Raw genomic sequence first — 22,217 nt, 5'->3', positions numbered from 1 at the left:
CGTTGCCTTCTCCTCGGTTTGCAATTATTATTATTTCAAACTGCACTCTGCACCAAAAATATGTCCTTGGTGTTATTTGGTCATTACTGCAAAATGATGATTCTGCATGGCGATTCTGAGTAAAATCTTTAAAAATGGTGCTTGGCAACAGGGCAATGGTCCATGTTGACTGTGCAACAATTACTAGAAAGACAATCCCTTAAAATCCTGTGATTTCCAGTGCCATTCCATCTTAGGGCATTAAGCTACCATTAACTGACAAAGGATTTGCTGCATTTGGTGTCAGCCTAATGCACTGTACTGCTGTTATCCCTCAACACTGACCTGTTCAGTCAATCATTCTGCTATATATACCCTCGCATTACACCCTGAGAGCATGGGTGCACTCAAGCCTGCTCACACGCTGCCGCACAAAAACAGGCAGAAAATAAAAATTTAACGGTAAACCCACAACTCTGAATGACCTTACCAACTCATTCTAAAGTAAACTTCAAACCTATGTATCTTTTTACTGCTTAGTGAGCGCGCTCTTAAGAGACAGATCAAAGACTTTGGGGAAACACTGCTAAGCCCCGTGTAATTATGAGAGAAAGTTGACAGGAGAGAAAAGAGGGAAAACAAAACACGAGTAGATAACTCTGGATTACAGTGGAGTTTCCATGCTTGTGATGATATTGCCACACTCATTTGTTCAAGCAGCATCTGAGACCATGCTGAGCTGTAATAAAACACTACAGCAAAAGAAGAGCATGTAACAACGGGGCGAACCTCAAGCTCACTTTATCTCATTTGCAATGCTGGCTGAATCTAGATTCCCTGTGATTTTAATACAGGATATAAACAGCACTGAGCCGTTGTTAGGAGGTCTGAGAAGGTAGAGACACATTTAAAAGATCAGTGGGTACACTACATTGTCCAAAGTACTCCTTTGAAGATCTCATTTCAAAACATGGGTATTATTATGTTACTATCATAATGTCCTCCCTTCTGGCAAGGCTTTGCACAAAATGAACCTGGCTGCGGGGATTTGCTCCAATTCAGCCACAAGAGCAATAGTGAGGTTGACCACTGATGTTGGGTGATAAGGTCTGACTCACAGTTGGAATTTCCCCTTCATCGAAAAGTTGTCGAATAGAGCTGAGGTCAGGGCTCTGCACAGGCAAGTCAAGTTCAGACTAAACTCAGAGAAAAGATTACTAAGGGCTTTTTAAAAAAACTGCTGCCACAAAACTGAATGCACACTTAAATAACATTGTATGCTGTCACTTTAATATTTTCCTCAAATGGAACTAAACATCCATAAAAACAGACCAAAAGTATATTAAAGTAATAAACTGTCTATAAAGTGTATGACAGTTTACTGCTATACTATTTGTTCTAACCTGCCAGTCAAACACCTAAAACATATACTGTGTAAACCTTGGAAAAAGATTAAAGTAATGTAAAAGAAACAAAGAGATAATGGAGAAGCTTAATGAAACGGCTGTTTAGGCAGGTGTTGCTAATTGACATGTACAGCATGTTTCCAGAGTTTAATCAATTCACTGGTTTTGTGATGCATGCTATATTAATGAATTTTCCCTTCAGTGAAGCAGAAGCGATAAAACAAAATTAGTCAGGCTCAAAGTTATGGTAAACACTGAATCCCCACGTTTAATCAGGACACTGAATTTCCACCTTTTTTTGAGATTTTACCCCCCCCGGCAACCAAAAGTTCAATTAGGCAACTGCCATTCACAAAACTGCTGACTCGTATGCAGTTAAAAGTAATGCAGGTGAAGGTGCATTTAATGAGCACATGCTCTGAGCGTGAAGACCATTCCCATGAAAGAATAATGAATTGCATTACTGCAATAATCTGAAATGTTCGTGCAGCGCTTCGAAGAATGGCTGAATTAGCAGGGACAATCCTCCCAAGAACCAACTGTGCTTAACAGGCGCTCATTGTGGACAAAATGCGCTGGTGCCCCTAGAAATAACCCAAATAATAAACCACAATGTCTGTGTGACAGCCATGTGAGCTGTGCTGCGAAAACAAGGTCAGATGTGAACTCGTCTGATGTGTGTTGCCATGCGCACATGACCCTGTGAGGTCTGTTTTTGGTCCATCCTACTGGTTAGAAAATAGTGGGTCAGTTCACTTCACTTACTTGCCCATAAATTGGGGGGGGGGAAAAGAATCAGGGCCACCCTAAAAAGGGGCAGTTGTCACAGTCTTGCGTGATGAGTCATGCTGTTTATGCAAGAGGCCAGGGGGTGATGTTCCAGCCTGAGGTGAGATACGAGTGCTGCTACAGTCGTCGGGGCCTGAACCCAATGGGCAACAAATCAGCTATGTGGAGCCTGGGACACATCATTCAGCCTGCAGTACTGACATGCCAAAAAGGATCAAATTTAAATGCAGATATGATACAATACCTCAAAACTGTATGCGTTGTGGAGCCTGTGTGTGTAGGAAAGGAAAGTAGAGAGGAAACACTGTTGTTGTTGCTGTTTGTGCTGACAAACTACATTCATGTCTCAATATCTGATGGTATAGAACAGGGGGGGCTTCTTCAATTGTAATCAGATATAAATTTGCAGATATTGAATTTGATGTTCAGTTTGTTCTTAAAATAGAATCATATAGATGAAGACCTCAGATGGAGAGGTAATGTAAGGTAACAGTTTAATCTTTTATTCAAAATGGCTTCCTTTGCCCAGTGCAAAGAGGACAATGACAGTGATGGACCAAGAGAGCCATGTGGGTGAAAAACATCCAGGAATAAATATTTCACGATCAAACAGTCAAAGGAAGGGTAAAAAAACAATCAACACCCTGTCTCTACACAGCTGGGGTAACTGGAAAATGAATGCATTGGATTGTGCTATACACAGCTGTTCTACCACTTCACATGATCGTACATCCCTCTGCTTTCACATCTCTGTTAAACTAATGGTAAGGGTGCTCCAGAGTCATTAAATGATTATATGCATACAAAAGGTGGAGATCTTTATGGTGGTGCTGTTCTTTTGTGCTTCCACTGATAAGCACATTATGTGCTTTTTATTTCAAATTCCCTTGGTCTTTCAGTGTGCATAAATGCAGTGACTGGGGCTGATACTTTCCTGAGAAGTTTTGCATTTTGTTCACTTTTCACCCACTGTATGATGCTAGGTATTACACATGCGTCATGTTTTATGTGTAAGACTTGTAGACAGTTTCCACAAAGCTGGCACTGTACTCCTTGGTCATTTAGTCACATCAATCACCTGTGTGTTGAGAATCAAACAAACATCTGCCAGCACAGCAAAAAGCTGCTGTGTCTAACCTGTCCATATAAGCATGCTGAGGTGCGCTCATCTGTTTCCAGTGATATTACTGGGCAATATTTGGACAGTTTCTGAGGAAGTCTGGCAATGTGTCACATTAGGTCTGTGTGTCTGCATTAGCTTTTTAAGTTTAATTTATGAAAAACTTCAATGCAGACTATTTGAGCATGAGAGGACTGTTGCAGATAGAGTCCCAGTGCCCATGAGATATCTGGCATCTGTCTTAGTCACAGCAACACTGTCTTGATTTAGCATAATTAGTGTGGGGTACAGCAGCTCTGCAATTTTGAAGATCTTTGAAGCAAGAACATCATAATCCTGGGCATCCCTTCACTGGCAACATGACAACTTTCATTCACATACTCATGAAAAAAATGTTACTAAATCTTTAGAAGGCGGTAATTTTAAAACCAATAATGGATTTTCAAAGTCTAATAAAACAATCAGTTTGCAGCACTACACTGTCTCCCTTAATCAGTTTACCTCCGCCTCCAACATGTAATGAAAATTGCCATATTTACAGATGATAATGCATATCTATACATTACAGTTAGTTCTTCAATCAGACAGGCAAAGACAGGTGGCTGGGCCTCTCCAAACAGAGCTAGAAACCGAGACTATAATTTAACAACACAGACCAGGATGATAATGTGATGGAAAAGACAGTGGGACAAAATGTCCAATCTACAGCTCCCAGGTAAGTAAACAGACAGGTTTTAAATAGGAAATCATTCCCTGTTGACAGAGAGCAGTCATGGAAGATAAGCTGAGAAGGATAATTGTCCTATCTAATTTCACATCTATAAGAGCGTGTGCAATGTTTACTTATTGTAAATCAACAGGCAGAAGGAGAATTACATTTGTATCAGAGCATCAGGGGCAAACTGCAGAATTGTGATTGCTGAGCATACCTGTGGTAGCAAGTAAAAAGAATTTATATTATCTCTGCATGGGATGTTTCTCCTAAGGGGGAGTGTTGTACAGTTATCAGACAAAGGTTTGCCTGTTTGCAGGTATTGTTCCCATTTTTCTTAGAATGTTCTCTCGTCTCTGTTCCTTTAGAAAATGGAAAATGAACAGATGTGCAAATGTGTCCCCAAAAAGGCCAAAATTCTATTTTTACTTAATTGTCAACTATGAGAGGAAAAGGTCAGGCAGTGAAGAGTCCTGCTGAACCTAATGAACCATGGAAATAAACTGCACATTGTTATACACAACTGCATATTGCTACTGTTAACTGAGTGTATTTGAAGGTGTAAGTTCCCACACAAACTGAAACACAAGTACTTATCAACTCACAAAGTGGGAGAGAAGGAGGAATCGGTCCTGAAAGATGCTTTAACTGGCAATGATAAATGAATGAATATTATTCTGAAATTGGAGTTGTTGGTTTCACAGAGAAGATGATTAAATGCATCGTGAAAATCTGCTGGGATTATTTTTAGGGCGAGCTAAAAGCACAACTCTTGCAATTTTTCAGTAAATAAACACAGAGAGACTGGCAAGCATAACAGACCCTTAGAACCTGGCAATAAGAAAGAAATGAAAAGCGTTTTCTTTCAAGGGTAGACACAATGTGTGTGCATGTAGAAACTCAAGACATGCATGATATTAACCCACACCTTCAGCATCAAATACGGAAACTATATTCAATGTCAAACTCAATTAAAAATAAAATATGGAAAAATCTGCACCTTAAAAATTTGTATTTGCTATGCTTTTTGACATGCATAATGGCAATGTCTGATAAAAGCACTTCAATAATAAGAAAATTCATTAAATTACTGCACATGTTCCTCCTTTCTCCCTAAGGTTAGAGAGTCTGTGTGTTCTGTTGAGTGGGATGTAATAGTGAGGCAAGCGTCTTTGTCTAAGCCCTTCTTTACCCATGATTAACACAGAATCTCTCTCCATGCCTCTCAGGAAACATGGTGAGCAAGGAGGGTGGCAAATGTATGCTCACCAACTCAGAGTCTGACTCGGAGGCAGCGCCCGTGCCCTCCACCTCTCTGGCACTGGAGGTAAAATATTCCCTGGAAGCCAGTCGACAAGTGAGGAAGAGAAACAAGGCCCTGCAAGTGCGTTTCAAGGATATCTGTGAGGCGCAGAATGAGCAAAGGGAGGCAGAGTTGCAGGCAGCGGGGAAAGGCGGCAAGCCGATCTCATACAAAGTAGCGTACCGCAAGTACATGACCGTCCCTGCCCGCAGATCCATCCCAAACGTCACAAGGAGCACAGGTGTGCAGACGTCCCCTGACCTGAAGAAACGCTATCAGACCTTTCCCTTCGAACGCAAGAAAGGCCACACCTTTAAACACGTGGCAGCCGTGGAAACTTATAAAGGTCAAAAAAACGGTTTTGTCATGGAGGTGAAGCAGTCCAAGGCTGCTGAGCAGGGTTTAGATGATGATGAGGAGGAGGAGGGAGCCTGTGGGGGGAGCAGAGTCCGGAGGACCAGGGCTCTGCTCCATACTAATGAGTGCACTGCCACAGTAGAGCAGCACACTGCACCTGATGGCCTGTGCTCTGACGCTCTGCTGCTCAGTTGCTCTGCAGACACAGACTGCCTTGCAGACACACAGAGAGGAAGAGGAGCTGGAGCACAGGCAGAGTACCAGCTCTGCAGTGTCCCATCCAAAGCCAGGACAGGATTACAACACAGAGAGGCTGATACGGACCGCTCGACCAAGAGGCAGCTGTTCAATCTGGAGGAGGGCTCGTCCCGAACCCTGCCGGACAGGGCCTCCAAGGTTACAGGCCCCATCGCCTGGAACTCTCTTACCCAAGTGGAGTGCTTGGACAGTCCATCTGTGCGGAGCAAGAGGAAGAAAGCCCTGCAGCTCAACGGGCTGCAGAGTGAGACACTACCACGTTCCAGCAGAGGTTGTACAACACAGGCACAGTGCCACACTGGACAGTTATCTGCCCGGCCTCTTCGGGGCATGGAGGAGCCTCTGTCACCTTGCACAGGTGGTGAGGCTGCTGGGCCACCGCCTGACCAAACGCAGGAGGCCTGTAAGCAAATAGTGCCTATGAATCAGGACAGGGATGTTAAAGCACAGCTCCAGGCCATGGAAAATCTCATTAGCTCCAGCCAAGAGACCATCAAGGTGCTGCTGGGGGTCATCCAGGAGCTGGAGAAGGGGGAGGCCCACAGAGAAGGGTAAGACATCTCTGTGTCTGTGTTTTTTTCACTAAATATGCACTGATTTAATATTTTCTCTCTCTATACTGATTCCAGTACTTGAACTCAGGGTAGCTGCTGATATGGAGTAACAATAAAATAACAGTGCTGGGATTCAGAGATTGCTGTAGCACCAAAAACTGAGCCTGCAGTAATGGAAAAGAAAGACTTTTCTAACAAAATTAACAAAGCTGGATTGCTCATACCATGGCTAATACCCAATCTGTTTAATAAGGTCTCAATAAGGACTCTTCACTTGACACTGGTGTCAAGGATAAGTTGGCAAATTTGAGGAAAGGGCCTTGTGTTCACAGGGTAAAGCAAGGGAAAGAGCACAGACACGGAACACTTTCGTGATTCAGCATGAATGGGAAAAGGTTCCTCTTGATGTGTCACATTATCGATAGATCTTAGGGACCAGCTTGTATGTGTGACAGCTGTTCAGTAGAGCCTTGACTAACGCACCCAACGTGTGTCGAAAAGAGATCACAGTGGCATGAAGCTGGGATGATGTGGCGCTATCACAGCACAATGTCCTTTTGCCATGATCCAGATACGACAGAGCTGCTGCAGAACTTATTTACAGAGAAATCATCTCGATCGCTTTGGCTCAAGTGGTTCGATGACTCGTCGTATAAAACACTGCCACTATGACTGTGGCCTTTAATCCTCTTTCAACACTTTCATAGTATTTTTGAATGAACTGCTTCACATCTTGAAAATAAAACCATGTGCGTGAGCTCAGCATCAGAGGTCACATATTAACCAGTAGTTTCCTTTAGAATGAAACATTGAAAGTCAAATTCTGAGTATGTCTGAATATAGAAATGTATTATTATACTGTTTTTTTTTATCGCATAAGTAAATTCTAAACTAGACTATTAATAATCTGGCCTCATCCAACTGCCTATCATGTTATGTACATTCCCAAAACAGCTGGGATGCAGTCATTTGCAAGCAAACTGTGTTTATTAACAAGCCCACATAGTAATCAAACCACAGTTGTGAACCTTGTTCCATCCGTGCCATTCAAGGATGCTCCTGTCAAAACCCAGTCATGATACCACCTGTTGCCATTTAACCCAGTGGTTTCTGGAGCATTCATCAACTTTCCAGGTCATTTGTTGCCCCTGTCCAAACTTGTCTGAGACATGTTGCTGTCATCAAATTCAGACAAACACAATCATATAAAATATTAAATTTATCATCTTCTGTTGTCAACTGAGTATATGTCAAAAAAGACTAGCAAATAACCACAAATAACCAGCAAGTCCAAGGCCTGTGAAAAAGCCATTTACTGTCCAATGGATACTGAATATACACAAAAGAACTGCAGATAGCATCTAGGCTGCTGAAACGGAGGATTGTCTATCCAAGGGGATGAGGCAAACAAAATGGCCAATTTGCTGAGCGAATTGCTAGGGCACAGCACTCAGATCCCTATCTGCTGTGACCCAGCACCGCGGTGAGGTACAGAGTGAGAAAATCTATATAATCAACGCCATACCAACCCGGAGTCCAAAAGCTATGGGAGTTACACAAACACACATGTACACACACTCAAACACACACCTATCAAGCTTATAAACAAGGAGCACACGACCAGAAATGCTTCAAAGTATATGAAAACAACTCTCAATATCAACTGGAATGAATGACAAGGGTAAAACCCCTATTCAGCAGGGCATGAGCAAGGAACAAATCTTCAACAGTTCGAGTTTACACCATCTAAAGGGATTATTATTATTATTCTCCTTCAGTCTTGCACAAAGGAGCCATAATCTCCTCATCACCAAACATATAAAAATGTACTGTGAGTGGAAGTGTGAGCAGACATGTGCAGCATAGGGTGCCATCTTCTCCGTGTTGCCAAACACATCTGGTTTGTCAGATGTGTCCAAAGTGGCAGGTGGGAGAGTAGAGCAAAGGAGGGGCTTCAACTGTAAATGAAAATTAGGGACTACTGCTTAATGGTGCCATTCAGTCACATACATAAGAGAACAATACATGCATTAATTACAAGAGCCAATATTTAGTTTAAGTCAGTGAACAGAATAAGCCTCTTGTAATCCATATGAGTCCAAGGGAACATTGACTTTTCAGTACAAACACGGTCATCACCTTCTTCCTGTACATATTTCCACTTTCAAAGTCAGATTTTTAGCAAGCCAAGCAAAAATTCTAATCCTGCTTTAGTCACAGTACATTAACTTCACATTCGCATTACATAAATGTCACAGACACAACAAATAGGAGCGCCCACTGGCTATAGGTGAACTGCGAGTGCAATTATATATGATATATAACTGCTTATGTTACATGACATTCATTTTTCAATGAGGGAAATGCAGTGCTGTGGGCATTCATCACCACACGTGTGTTCCTGTCTCGCTGCTCAGACAGAAATTGAATTGCAATGGCTAATGTACTGAGAGTTATGAAAAACCAAAGAACTAAAAGAAAAAAAAATGGAGTTCTGGATTAGAAGGAACGACATGTCCTTGAAGTAATTTTTTACCACTTTAAATTCTCAGTTCAAACTTTTTCAATATCTTCAATGTTCCTCAACTTGGAAACCTCATCTGAAGTTTTAATGGTGAAGAAATGAGCCAGAGTTGCAAACCAAAGCTGAAGCAAATTCAGACCTTAAATGAAGCCAGAATCCAAAAGTGAGCAAATTTTAACAGCTAAATCTGAATTTTAGGCTCTGTAACTGGATGTTTCTAAATTAAATGCTTTGTTTGTGTCCTTCTGTGTTTATGTACAGGTTTGTACATAAATATTTTCACATAGACTACATGGATAAAAGTACTGAGACACACCTTCTTATTATTGAATTCAGGTGTGGTACGGGGCTGTTTTCAGGGTTTGAGCTCAGTCCCTCACTTCCAGTGGAGGAAAATCTTAATGCTTCAGCATACCAAAACATTTCGGACAATGCTATGCTTCCAACTTTGTGGCAACTTTGTCATTATAATGCCTGGTGGTGTAATGGCCAGGTGTCCTAATACTTTAGTACATTGTCTATCCGGAAACTAAAGGTATTTCCAGGCCCTGAACACTCAAAATAACTTCTCCCACTTTACTACTCGATGAGAACGGAGACGGTTGAAGAGAAAAACAGCTAGAAAGCTAGCATGTGAAAGAAAGTGAATGAGAGTGACAAGGAAACGTAAAGCTACATCTCTCCCCGTTAATGCATTATTAGAAGTTTCCACCTTATAGAAGCAGCTGCTGGGGAAAAAAGGAGTTTGGAGCAAGTCACTTCAGGTCCCCACACACACTAAACGGAAGCACAGGCTCATGCAGGCACACACATATCCAGTGTAGCCCTGCCCAGTTGTTCTGGGGCACATCACTGGTTCCATCCACCAATACAAAATTTGGGAATAAATTTGCTGCATCATCAGCTCGTGCTGGGAGGCCGGACCCAATTAATCACGCCCATGGGGACTTGTTGTCTATTAACACTGTGTATGTGTCCATGGTTTTTGTCTTTGTACTCCCACCCACTCGGTGACCTTTCAGAGAGCTCACCTAGAAGCACAAAGGGGGCAGGGCGTGTAAATATATTGTTAATGGCACTTTTGGCTTCGCTCCCTGGGGAGGCCTGGCGAAATGAGCTCTGTGCTCTTATTTTGCTTTATAAACTCAGTGTGAGTAAGGGATGAGAGATAGATGGAGAAAGACATCTAAACTGCATGAGGGCGAGAGACAGAACAAGGGTGAGCTGTTCTCCAACTAGCTGCGCGCGCACCCTATTGGCCGCTTATCGATCGGCTCACCTGGGTGGAAAGTGAAGACGACCTTCAATACCCTGCCCCTAAAACAGAAAGCCACTTATTCACAATTAATCCAAGCTGCAAACTTCAAGTAAACCTCCCATATCACTGCACTCATCCTTTTCTCAGACTTTCCCCATTATCTCATTCTGCGACAGCCTTAAATAACAATATTGATATCAACACTCCTAATATACCTGTCAGAGCACATAGCACTGAAAGGAGCAGATAAGGAGGGGAAATGGACAGCATGACAAGAGTCCCTGAGAGAGCTTCGAAAAATGTCTGTGCTACGGGGAAAGAAGAGGGACAGGAAATAAAATTGAAAGTTAGCACATACACACAGTTAGCACTGGTTCACCCAAACTAAACAAAAAACATTTTCGCTTTAACCTATAGTGGCATCTACTGTGATGTCTTACCCCAGCACATTGGAGGTAAATGGAATTAATTTGTGGTTCTCTTGCACTACAAAGTTAAAATTCAACATCTCGCTGCAGAAACAGTGTCTCCATTACAGTAAATAATCCACTGGCCTCACTGTGATCAGTGTTTTCCAGGGTGAGCATGAGAGTAACGAGGACACTCTTTCTGAAAAGAGAAACTAATGTTGATTTTTTTTTTAAAATCACAAGTTCATTGCTGCGAGCAGCACCAATGAAATTCCATTGACAGTGATCTCAAAACTCATAAAAATATCATATAAAACCAAAACTATGTCCACAAAACGAACTGCATTCACAACTAGTAAAGCAAGTAATTCAGGATCTTTTAACACGAAGTGCGCTTCTCACTGTGATAAACTCAGGTTCACGGATTTCAGACTTCTGCATCATGTGGATAGCCAAGAAAATGATAAGTTTATCCTGGTAAGACAAAGGGAATAATCAATGGCTTGTGACACATACAAACGTTTCCATCTAAAACCAACTGAAAGCTTCTTCGAGCATGTGGGTGGTCGTACTTGCTAATAGCTAATTTGTGTGACTCCATATGACCACTTGATTGCAAAGGAGAGCGGCTGATGAAGGTTGCAGCCACACAAAGCCTGACATCAGCCCCGGGTTTTACAAGATTCCTTTCTGTTGATGCAGCAGTGCAGGTCATAAACATAAAAACCAGCGAGCAGAGCACTTCCTTCTTGTCCATGTCACTGGTGAAATGAGTCCACAGTACGTCCACTGTAATAGGTCATTAATTACAAGGAGAAACTTGCTGTCAGTCAATAAGCTCATTTCCACACGCCAATCCAATAAGAAAGCCACTGAGCCTTTGAAGCATGTAACCAAATGGTTGCATTCAGGACCATCACCTGGTTCTTAGCTGCCCCACGAGGAATATCTGTAAAGGGAAGTTGGTTCGTGGTAATATTTTATCTCCGTGACAACTGATAACAGAACAACATAAAAACACACAGGATGTAATAGAATATTGATGGGTTTGAATGTGAATTGTTGAATCAATATGACAATGAAATAAAGACCAGGTAGAGCCAAAGGGCTACCGTCCTCAACAAAAATGTCAATTTTATCTGCTCTGAAGAGCCATTAACTTCCAAATGATTCTCAGTGTTTTCAGGTAGTAAATGGTTTACAATGAAAATAACTTTATGCTTCACAACACGTCACATATCTCATACGAAACTGATTAATCAATGATGGAATTTCTCTAGTATTATTCATAAGATTATTCTTAACTGTAAGGTAATAAAACAATTCTGATGCAAGTTTTTCCATCACAACTACTCTTAAGTACAGCCCAGAAAATCATCCTGTGAACTAGTTTGCCTTATCTGACCTCCAATCAGTGAGGCATAGTTAATTGCCAACACTGTGCTCTGGCTGCCGGACACAGGCCACTCAGGAGGGCAGCATGACTCCTCATCAGCCTCATTTACCTCAGCACTGCTAACGAGCAACGACAAACAAGATGAGAAAGGAAAGTGTGAGGGAGCAGCTTAACAAGTCCTGTAATTACTCATTCACGACTCTTATCTTCCCCGCAGACTCTCCTATCGAACCGGACAGGACACGGCCAACTGTGACACATGCCGAAACAGCGCATGCATTATTTACAGGTTAGTACCCGTTCCTCTTCAAAGACATGATGATCTAAATGTGCCCTGTCCTTTCTCCTTGAGGGAAAGGGAACAGGTGGAAAAAGGACAGCAGAGATAGGAGGGTGATGAGGGCAGGGGATGCAGGACTAATGTGGATTCTGTTAATGAGCACATGGGGACGTGTGACATTTACACACCGCACTCTCTCTGAGTCTACACACCTTTGTCAGCCTCTTCGTTGCCGCTTCACACCCCTGCGTTCACCGAAAGGGTGTGTAGCAGGTGCAGGGTTAGCCAGATTTAGCGACAAAAGGGCAAGAAAAAGGTGAAAAGGAGAGAGGATACGTACTGTAGGATGAGCAAGCACAGGACCACAAAAGGTGAAATTAATTACCATCAAAACGTCATGAAATATCATTGCTGTACTGTTGCCAAGCCAACTGAGCCTCTGCATACTTTCAATTTCAGCTCAATTTATTTGACAGCCAGTACAGACATGAGTCCAAAGTCATTAGTTTAACAGGGGGGCACAGTTACCTTTATGAAGGTGTGTGTGTGTGTGTGTGTGTGTGTGTGTGTAAGTTTTCTTCGCTGGAGAGGTTTCTTTCTGTGCAAATGTGTTTATGTGAAATGACTGGAAATTATAGATTGGTTAGTCGGCAGAAAATAAATTAGCATCAGTTTTGCTGACTCTTTCAGGAGCTTATCAGAACTTGTGATGGGTATTCATTGACATTTAAAGACTAAACAAATTAATCGAAAGCAAAACTAAGGATCCATGGCTCCACTAACTGTACTTTGGCACAGCTGTGTTTTAGGCTGAAGGCTAATGTTTCCATGCTAACAAGCTCTTAGTGATAGTGCTAAAATATTCAGGTTTGATGGGCATAGTCTTTACCATCTTACAGTTAGCCTGTCTGACGGGAATGTGAATAGCTGAGCATAAACAAACAAACAAACAAACAAAAAGTCAGGGGATGACTAAAATCACTGGAATTTATCCATTGAATATTTCTAACAAATATGACAGCAATTCATTCAATAGTTATATTTCACTCTGAGGCACAAATTTGAACATCGTGATGGCACTACAAGAACAGTCACAGGATCACCAAAGTTATTTGAATGCATTCTCTGTGGATCATGAATGTCTGTCCAAAATAACATGGTGATTCATTCAAAAAAATAGCTGAAATATTTCAGTGTGGTCTAAAGTATGAGGCCATCCCTGGAGCTACACTGGTAGTTTCGCTCTAGGAAATTCACAGATCAATCATATGACAAATATGACCAACAGTTACAGCCCTAATATGAAACCCTGTGATGTCAGCTTAAAGTTCACAGCCGGTGGCCCTGACCCACCTACTGCCAGAGCCTTGTAGGCCCCAACACCTCTGACAGGCTTGAACGTTCCTATTTGACACACACCGAGACTGACAGTCTGCACGCCCCATGGGGCTCTTTACTCACCGTCAGAATTAGATGACACAAACGGTATGAGCATATGTGTGGCTGTTTGTCTGTTTGGTTCTGAGAAGAAGTGTGATTCCAGCAGTCAAAAAGAACAGGAGGGGGGAAAATACGAGAGAGACAGGAGAGTTAAATAGCAGGGGGGGTGACAAGCAATCAATGAAACTGTTTTTAGTGGACACCACTGCTCCACTCAGTCGCCATTCTGCCTCCAATGAGCCATTTAAATCATTTTATATCCGCTGCTCTCAATAACTGATCAGCCACTCTGCAAACTTCAACCAGCTCCTGAAAATGAAGGAGCAAGGCACAGCTCTGTTCACTCTGATGTGTGAGCTGAGGAAGGTACATCGTGTTGAAAAGTAGTGTGTGGTTAAATCGCTGCAGGTACCCCGCAGGGTGGACAACTAGAACGGGTGCTTTTACATGAACTCAGTGACAGCAAGATGAAGTGAGGCGAGCTGAATAATGGCACATGATGTGAAGGACACTGGAAGAGCACAACATGGCAGGGGGGGAATTAAGAGACAATGCACTGAGTACAGGGGTTAAAAGGATGGATGAAATGGGACAGGATGATCGTCGGGTATTATAAATTAGTCAGCACCATGTTTAACGTTAACTCTGTGTGATGTGACCCTGGGGAGGAGAAGGCCCTGCTCCCTCAGGTTCCTATCCTCCATCTCCGCTCTGCCTGCACCTGTGAGCACCAACTGCGGGGTGATAACAGGTCTAAATTTAAAAAAATGTCAGCAATTCCCTTATGAGGTTCTTTTTGTCAACATATTCTTAGCAGCTCAGAGTGTACCTATACTAATCAGTGGTGTGTTGGGAAAGGTGTTTCATTTAAATATTGCCATGACCTGAATTCCCAATGAAGGATTAAAATATGCTAAATCTAGGCTGCTATAAAAGCTATGATTAAGGGTGCCTATTTGAATATGAGCCAATTATACATACATGTCAGTGAGTTGTCCAACATAGCTACACATATTTTTTTTTCTCACCTGTAAATTCCTGAAGAGAAGCTAACTGAATATTATATAAAGGTGTTACAGGCAAAGTCAGATTTGTCCCTTGACTTGGTCGGCGCAAATCACGCGCACACAATGGCAACTTTCTCCAAAAAGGCGTTATATTAACACTAGAACTCCTCATCTGGCTTCCCAGATCTGCCACAATCAATTGAAACACTTCATCTAAGGAGGATGTGGAGAAAAACAGAAACTCAATACCAAATAGAAGACTCATTTTTGACAAACCTTGCCGGCACCTGGCAGGGTTTCAAACTGACAAAAGGGCAGAAATTTAGAAGTGAAATGTTTGAAATCTGTTAAATTGATCTGAGTTTTCCTTTAAGCGACTCGCTTGGCATGGTGAATTGTGTTGATTGGACACAGAATCAAATATAGCAGTTGTATTCACACAGGCAGGAGGATTAAATGGCAATCTAATTACTTAGATCTCCATGAAAACAACCTCTCTGGAGGTGGAGAAACACAAGACAGGAAGCAGAGCTGTATGTGGGAAGAATAGCTGTCTATAATATCTATTAGGATTTTTTTTGTGAGTGTGTTCGTGTCTTTATGTCTGGGCCAAACTCCTAACTCTTGTGTTTATGATGACGCTCAAGACCAGAGTGGACATATGGGTCCATAAATCATTTTAACACAGCCCGGTAAGGAGCCAGCCATGCACTCTTCAGCATAATCAATTTGTTCAAGAAGTATATGGCACCATCTCGGAGCCCATCCTCAGCATAACAACAGCACCTGGTCATTCCGGTGCTGGAGTCTATGGGCATGGGCTTCAAACAGAATACACAAGCTGTTGTAGTCTCTTGTCCTTGTCAGGACCCACTTTCCTCATCCTGAACTCAGTCTGCCTTGCTTTTATCCTCTCTCAGTTACTTTCTCGCGCTATCTCACTGTTTCTCCTGAATACGTTATCTCCTCCTAACAGCTAACGGGAGAGTGTGTTCAAATGAAGTTGGGGATTGGATGCTTTCAACATTGCGCACAACACTGAAACAGAATGGGGGAGAAAGGGATGAAAAGATTATTGCAGTTCATTCTGTCTTGCCAGGTGATGTAATATCTGTTACTGAGGAAGGTGGGGGAAAGGGGAGGGATGACAAAAAGAGGAGAGTAAGCATGAGAGACAAACACGGAGCAACGCTGGAGAGGAAGAAAATGAGACAGACTGGACGGTGCAGAAAAGCTGGGGATTTGAAATGCATTCCACTTATTTCAAGTCCGCAGGCATTAAGTCGTGATGCGTCTTGACGCAGAAACCCTGTAATCTCATTTTCCTCCCGCTGAATTTATATGGGCTAATGTGCTGATCAAACAGGGAGATAGGTTTAAGTGGCTGTGATTAAGGACGTTCCCCATTACTGGATTTCATTGTTCACAATGGACTACAGTTATTTCCAATCAGTTTAATTTTGTCATTAGCTTGCACGTCTTTCGATTAATTCAGTAACTGGGCCCCAGCTCATTAATAAACTAACTATCTGATGATAATATATTCTTTGAATAACATTGTGCAGTTTGCACAGATAATAAAAAAAATAACAAAAATTGAAAAAGAAAATGTGTATTTGAAATGAGGAAAAAAATCTCCAATCTTCTCTGTGAGGCTATGAAAATCAATTAAGCGTAGCTAAAGGCTGCAGGGCTGATTACATTATAACATATGGAAATTATCGAGCAGCAAGGCCGTCCTGCCGCACGATGCTGCTGTGGGAAGATATCTCTTTTAGTGCAAACATAATGATGTTTCCCAACATGGTGGCAAGCTGGTTACCATAGCTACAAGACAGATCCTCAGTGGGACAGACAGTGTGAGGGGACGGTGAGGACAGCCGGGAAGAGAACATTCACACCCGGGGAAGATAAGGGAACAAAAAAGGAAGGCAGGGTGAGAATGTCGAACAGGGAGTCAGAGAGAGGATGAGGGGGGGCAAGGAGAGATAAAGATGCATGGGTGGGATAAAGGGCAGGTGAGAGGTGTGTATGTACATGATGAGCTCATGTGAGACTTTAGGTTTCTTATACAAGAAAATATAAATAAATATAAACACTTTCAGAGAGCAGGAAGGGAGTGGGAAGAGTGGGAGTGAGTGAGCAAGAAACAAAGAAACATTAAGAACAAGTGGGTTAAAGAGGTTAAAGACTGGAAAGGGCCTAAGTGCCATTTTCAATTTGTTCCGATCCAACTATCCAACCTGGGGAGTGGCAGCTAGGGGACAGAAAAATGCCAACAACGCTTCACTTTTTGCTTTCAGAAAAAAATCAAAATGTGGAACAACGCAGCAGGGCCCGTGACAGTTTCATAAGGAGATGCTGATAACTGGGCCGGGTGGAGACTAATAAATCTTTCATTAAAATGCTTTTTGAGTAGGTTTCAAAGATGAGATGATTATCTTTCACTCTGCCTTTTTTTCCAAATGGAATTATGCAGATTTTTCTTTCCTTTTCAGTGACATTTAAGTTTTCTTGCTTTGCTTTTCCCAAGCCACAGAGCACTTTTACCTCTGCTTTATGTGAGTCTCCTGGCAGATTGCAAGTCATGTATTTGAGCAGCAAATTTAATTAAAGAGTCAATTCAGTTTCATAAAAATAACTCACGCTAACAAAAAACAAACCGCTACCGGGGCCAGTGTTGTGTTCTGAGCATCACGAATCTCAGAATTGTTCAAATATGTACACTGAGGATCTTCAAGAGAGTGTGTTTAAGGATTTAGTCTGACTAAAATACAGCTATACACAGCATTGAAAAAACACTGTGACAGAGCACCAAGGCAGATGGCATGTGAACTTGAGAAGGCACTGAAATGAGCGTAGCCAAATAATGATTTAAAATCTGGCATCCACATAGACGGTATCAAGTGGGATAACTGGTATTAATAGCGTGTAAACATGAGTCAGGTGAGGCATGTAAACCTGTCTAATAGGTCATACAGAGAGTGAGATGCACACACAGACGTTAGTAGGAATTTACTGACAATAAAACACAGCAGAGAAGGAGGGACAGACATGCAACAAAGGTCAAGGCTGTTTGAACCAGAATGACCCCTGTTTGCTGCCATTATATATCTACAGCTGAAGTTTAAAGATATCACTATGGTACTGGTTATTTGTTGAAAACACTGCATGTTTATGTTTCCCTGAACAACTAATGACTGTTCACTCTCAGTAACAGATGAAAGCACATCACTAGCTACGTCAGCATCAACAGTAGCCATATGGGTCATTTCATACCCAGTTTGTCATTTAGATTTGGGGTCTTGTTTGAATAAATGCACTTAAAAATATAAATGCAACACTGCTAGTTTCGTTCCTGTTTTTCACAGACTTTCCTCTACACACAAAAAGAATATTTTTCTCAAATTCTGAACACAAATTTTGTTAAAATTATTGTTGATGACTGAAATAACACATCCACCTGACAGGTGTGGCATATCAATATGTTGATTAAAATGAATCCTTGCAAATGAGTTGTCGGAAATAACAGATTTTAACAAATCTGTTTTTTTGTTTGCACAGAAAAATATGATCAAAAAGAAAAATGTTGCATTTATTTCTTGTCATTATCATGTTTCCATTGCAAATTCTACATGGCAGATGGGAACAAAGTTGAGCAGGTATTTCAATCTTTCTTTTGATATGATAATTTATATAATACACTCAAGAATCACTGAGATTAAGGAGATCTGAATTAAAGGTTAAGAGGGATATAAGTGGACACCAATACCTACTGAAAGGAAGATAAGTAAGTACTAAGTAAGACAGATTAGCAATCCTAAAATAATTCTTAAGTAATTGCATAGTAAGCCTACAGAGGCACAAATCTAAAGGCAAGATCTGAACAAAGGCAAGCTTACCACATTAGTACTATGAAATGCACTGATGTATAATATGGTTTCAGAGCATAATTGGAAAATAAGAGTAAATGGCCACGAATCTAGACGGATGCACATCGACAGTCTGCATTTGCATGTGTGAGAAACAAATCCCACAGAATCGACACATTAAGCTACAATACTTGCACATGATGCCTCAAAAATGGTGAGAGAGCCCTGTCTCTTTGTGCCTCTACAGAATGTTAACTGAAGGGGTTTTCATAATAGATGAAAAAAGGGCACAGTGAAATAGTCAGCATTCTGCTTCACGAGTGACACCACCACCACATCCTATGCTCTGACAAACACATAGCCATTGATCACAGGATCCTTTGATGCTGTGTTACAACACTTATTTAAGCTGCAAGAGCCTGTTAATTTTGCAGCTCATGAACTACGTTTAATGTGTGTGTTTGAGTTTGACTTCAGAAGACACTGTGATCTTATTACACGTCGTGATCCCGAGCGTGGTGTTCATACACGTACTTCAGTTCCCTTGGGCCTGACCAAAGGAGAAAAATATTGATATTAGTATGAGTAAATGTAAGACCATGAAGTGATAGTATAATCTGAAAGAGACAAGGTAGATTCAACAATAGCACGTAAAAGCTCGTTTAGAGCCGAAGGTTTTTAGAGGAACATTAGAATTAATTTGGGTAGACTGTCTAAGGGGCTACTCAGAACACTGTAGCTGAATCATTGCTCAAAATACATTAGGCTTTTGCGAATGAGAGAAGCTTACTGGCAGATAAGCTTAAAGGTACACTCTGGGTTGTACATGGGGCAAAAGAGGTCTCAAATGTGGCAAATTCATTTGTGATATACGAAAACTTGAACTGCATTTTAAATTTGATTCAAGACCAGTGCAACATAATATGGTGTCTTTTCCTCGCAGCTGCCGACAGCCTGATCACTGGATCAGTTGCACAACAGACAGACTTGGAATAGTTTAACAGACCAGGTGAAACAATATCAAAGTTTTTCTACGTCTTCAAAGCAAAGGTTTTATTTTAGATATATTACCAAGCTGAATGAGTCCCTTCAGGACAAATCTCTTTGTCTGAGCTGTTAAAAGTAATTTTGAGCAAAAGAAAATACAGACCTTTAGCGCATTGGGCTTAATACTTGGTTCAAGGCCCGCAAGGTTTAACAAAGCAAACAGAAAAGCAAATGATTCATCGATGCCTTTCAGCTGAGCTCCATTTCAAATTCGTACATATTAACAAATACTGGCAGAGAACTAAAATGAGATTTGGAAATATGGAGCCAAGAAACTTATTCACTGGTGGGTTTCAGTAACCTGCCTTGCAATACATCCCTTCCATGCATTCTCATCAGTCCTTCATGAACCAAACAAAATACAAAAATTACAGTTTGTTGCAGCTGCACAAAAGAAGGTGATATGCAGACAAACGTGTGCACAAACTCTCCCAGACTTTGTACAGAGTGAAGTGGATTTATGCAAGTGTAATTAACAGCCCTTGATTTATTGTTAATGGCTGCAGTGTTCTTGGCCCTGTGTAAAGGCCTGAGTCAAACAAAAGCAAAGTGCTGAGTGTCTCGTTCAGCATCCGACACTGACTTGAGTCACTGTCAGACCCGACTCAGGCTAGTGGCTGGAGGAGGCTTTAGCAGATTAAAGTTCCCCTACACTTACCACAGCTGAGGCTGTAATCTGAGGGTCACTTAACAGAACCTAGCAGTCAGATGTGCGCGGGCGTGGGATTACAATGATTACAGGTCCAGATAAATCCCCTAGCACCCTGGGGAAGCGTAGAGTATATCGAGAAGGAAGCCTCTCTGTTTGTGTGTGTGCACAGAAATCCCACAAATTAAATCATTCCGCATCCCCATTGCCTTTTGATGATGTCGTCATATTGTGCAGGGATTAAAGCAACATGATAAAAACTAAAATCCTAAAAGGCTCACATCAATGCTAAGGCTCTGATCTCAGACTTGGCAAAGGAAATGATCTCAAGAACAACAACCCCTCCAAAGGCCCAGCGATCCTCACTGGGAAAAAGGGGTTTCCTCCTCGCATTATAAATCACAATAAGAATGCAAATATTAAAAACGACAGCAGGGGAAGAAGGGGCAGCCAGAGCGGGCAGCCAGATGGAATAAAAAAAAAAAAATCTAAATTAGGAGATTTTACTGGGAATAAGGATGAAGTAAGCAAAGAATGTAGGCCGCTTTACCAAGCTGAGCAGTGCTGTGACAGATGCTTGTGCAGGGGTCAAGTGAGAACAGGACACAGCGCAGATACTTAATATGGTTACAGGGGGAGTGGGGCAGTCAAAACATGTCAAGATTAAAAGAAGCATGAAGGGGAAAGAAAAACAGAGTAGTTTCGGTGTAGATGAAGAATGAATACACATGGTAAAAGTGTCAAATTAAAGTCAGCATTCAAATCAATACCAGATTAGCAGGTTCAAAATAAAAAAAAATAAGAATAAGGGGCACACAGCATTATTCAATCAGTACAATAATATAGCTGTGTTATACTCACTATTGCTGTGAATCTAAGAGAAATACTTTTTTTCTTCACTGATTGATTCTTCTGATCAATTCTGCAAATCTTTCACAATAAAGGTCTTGGAGGATTCAAAAAATGTAGAAAGAAACTGAATAGAAGCTGGATGAGGTGGTGTTTCAGTAACTGACTGAGCTGATTGCTTGTCTCTCTGTTTCTTTGCTGCAGTGTGGAGCTGGACTTCAAGCAGCAGGAGGACAAGTTGCAGCCACTTATGAAGAGGCTTTGCCCTACAGAGGATGGCCACTTCCCCCCCCTGCCTTACCCCCAGGAGGCCTTCACCTCCACTCCAAAACGCAAGTCCAAAGCTGACTCCAAGAAGCACGCTCGCTGGAAACTTTGGTTCCTGTGAAAGACACAGGATGGTCTCCTCCCTCAACCCGGATGCACAGGATTAATGCGTCCGTCTGGTCGTCCATGTTTGTTTTGTTTCTCCGTCGTCTTCTGTTTTATCACATCTACTTGGCTTTTTGCAGACCTGGTAGCCACTGGATACTGAACCCCTTCTCAGAGATGACAGGATGTGTAATGGGACACAAGTGTGGATTCCATGGAAAATTCGAAATGTCACGCTTACCAAAAATGGATTCAGAGTTATTTTGAACTAATTTCTTCAAACAGGGTGTGAAATTACACCAGAGCAGCATACTTGGAGATCAGAAAGGTGAGAAGACGAGTTTGATTTCCCTCTGTCTATTTGCATATATTTTTCTAGCCGACATCTATGGGGTCCTATTCTATGGTAACTGTTCAGCGACTGTCACATTTCTATTCACCATTTGGAACTTTGTCTTTCTTCCCAGCCTCCCGGAGAGGTTGGCAAATCAACCATGATGCTCTGAGGTCTACATCAACAGCATATCACCGTACTGCAAAGCACAATTAACACTGTTCAGGATACATTTTCTCGAGAATAATTAAAAAGAACTATTTTGAGTATTAACTCACACATGTAGATCATCTACTAACCA

General features: G+C 41.7%; 2 protein-coding genes across 3 annotated transcripts in view; one reads left to right on the top strand and one right to left on the bottom strand.

Annotated features, from left to right (window-relative positions):
• dock1 (dedicator of cytokinesis 1) overlaps window positions 1–22,217 on the bottom strand; it is a 164,736-nt gene that overhangs the window by 70,862 nt on the left and 71,657 nt on the right. The window lies entirely within an intron of this gene.
• Window positions 5,241–21,834, top strand: LOC124052815 (inhibitory synaptic factor 2A). Its single transcript, XM_046377498.1, has 3 exons — window positions 5,241–6,475; window positions 12,284–12,355; window positions 21,415–21,834. Exons 1-3 carry the CDS (start codon window positions 5,241–5,243, stop codon window positions 21,596–21,598), a joined length of 1,491 nt encoding a protein of 496 aa, XP_046233454.1. The 3' UTR covers window positions 21,599–21,834.

The sequence above is a fragment of the Scatophagus argus genome, chromosome 21, assembly GCF_020382885.2.
Source record: "Scatophagus argus isolate fScaArg1 chromosome 21, fScaArg1.pri, whole genome shotgun sequence".
Taxonomy (NCBI): domain Eukaryota; kingdom Metazoa; phylum Chordata; class Actinopteri; family Scatophagidae; genus Scatophagus; species Scatophagus argus.
Note: the sequence above shows the minus strand (reverse complement) of the source record. Positions and strands in the feature narration are given on the sequence as shown.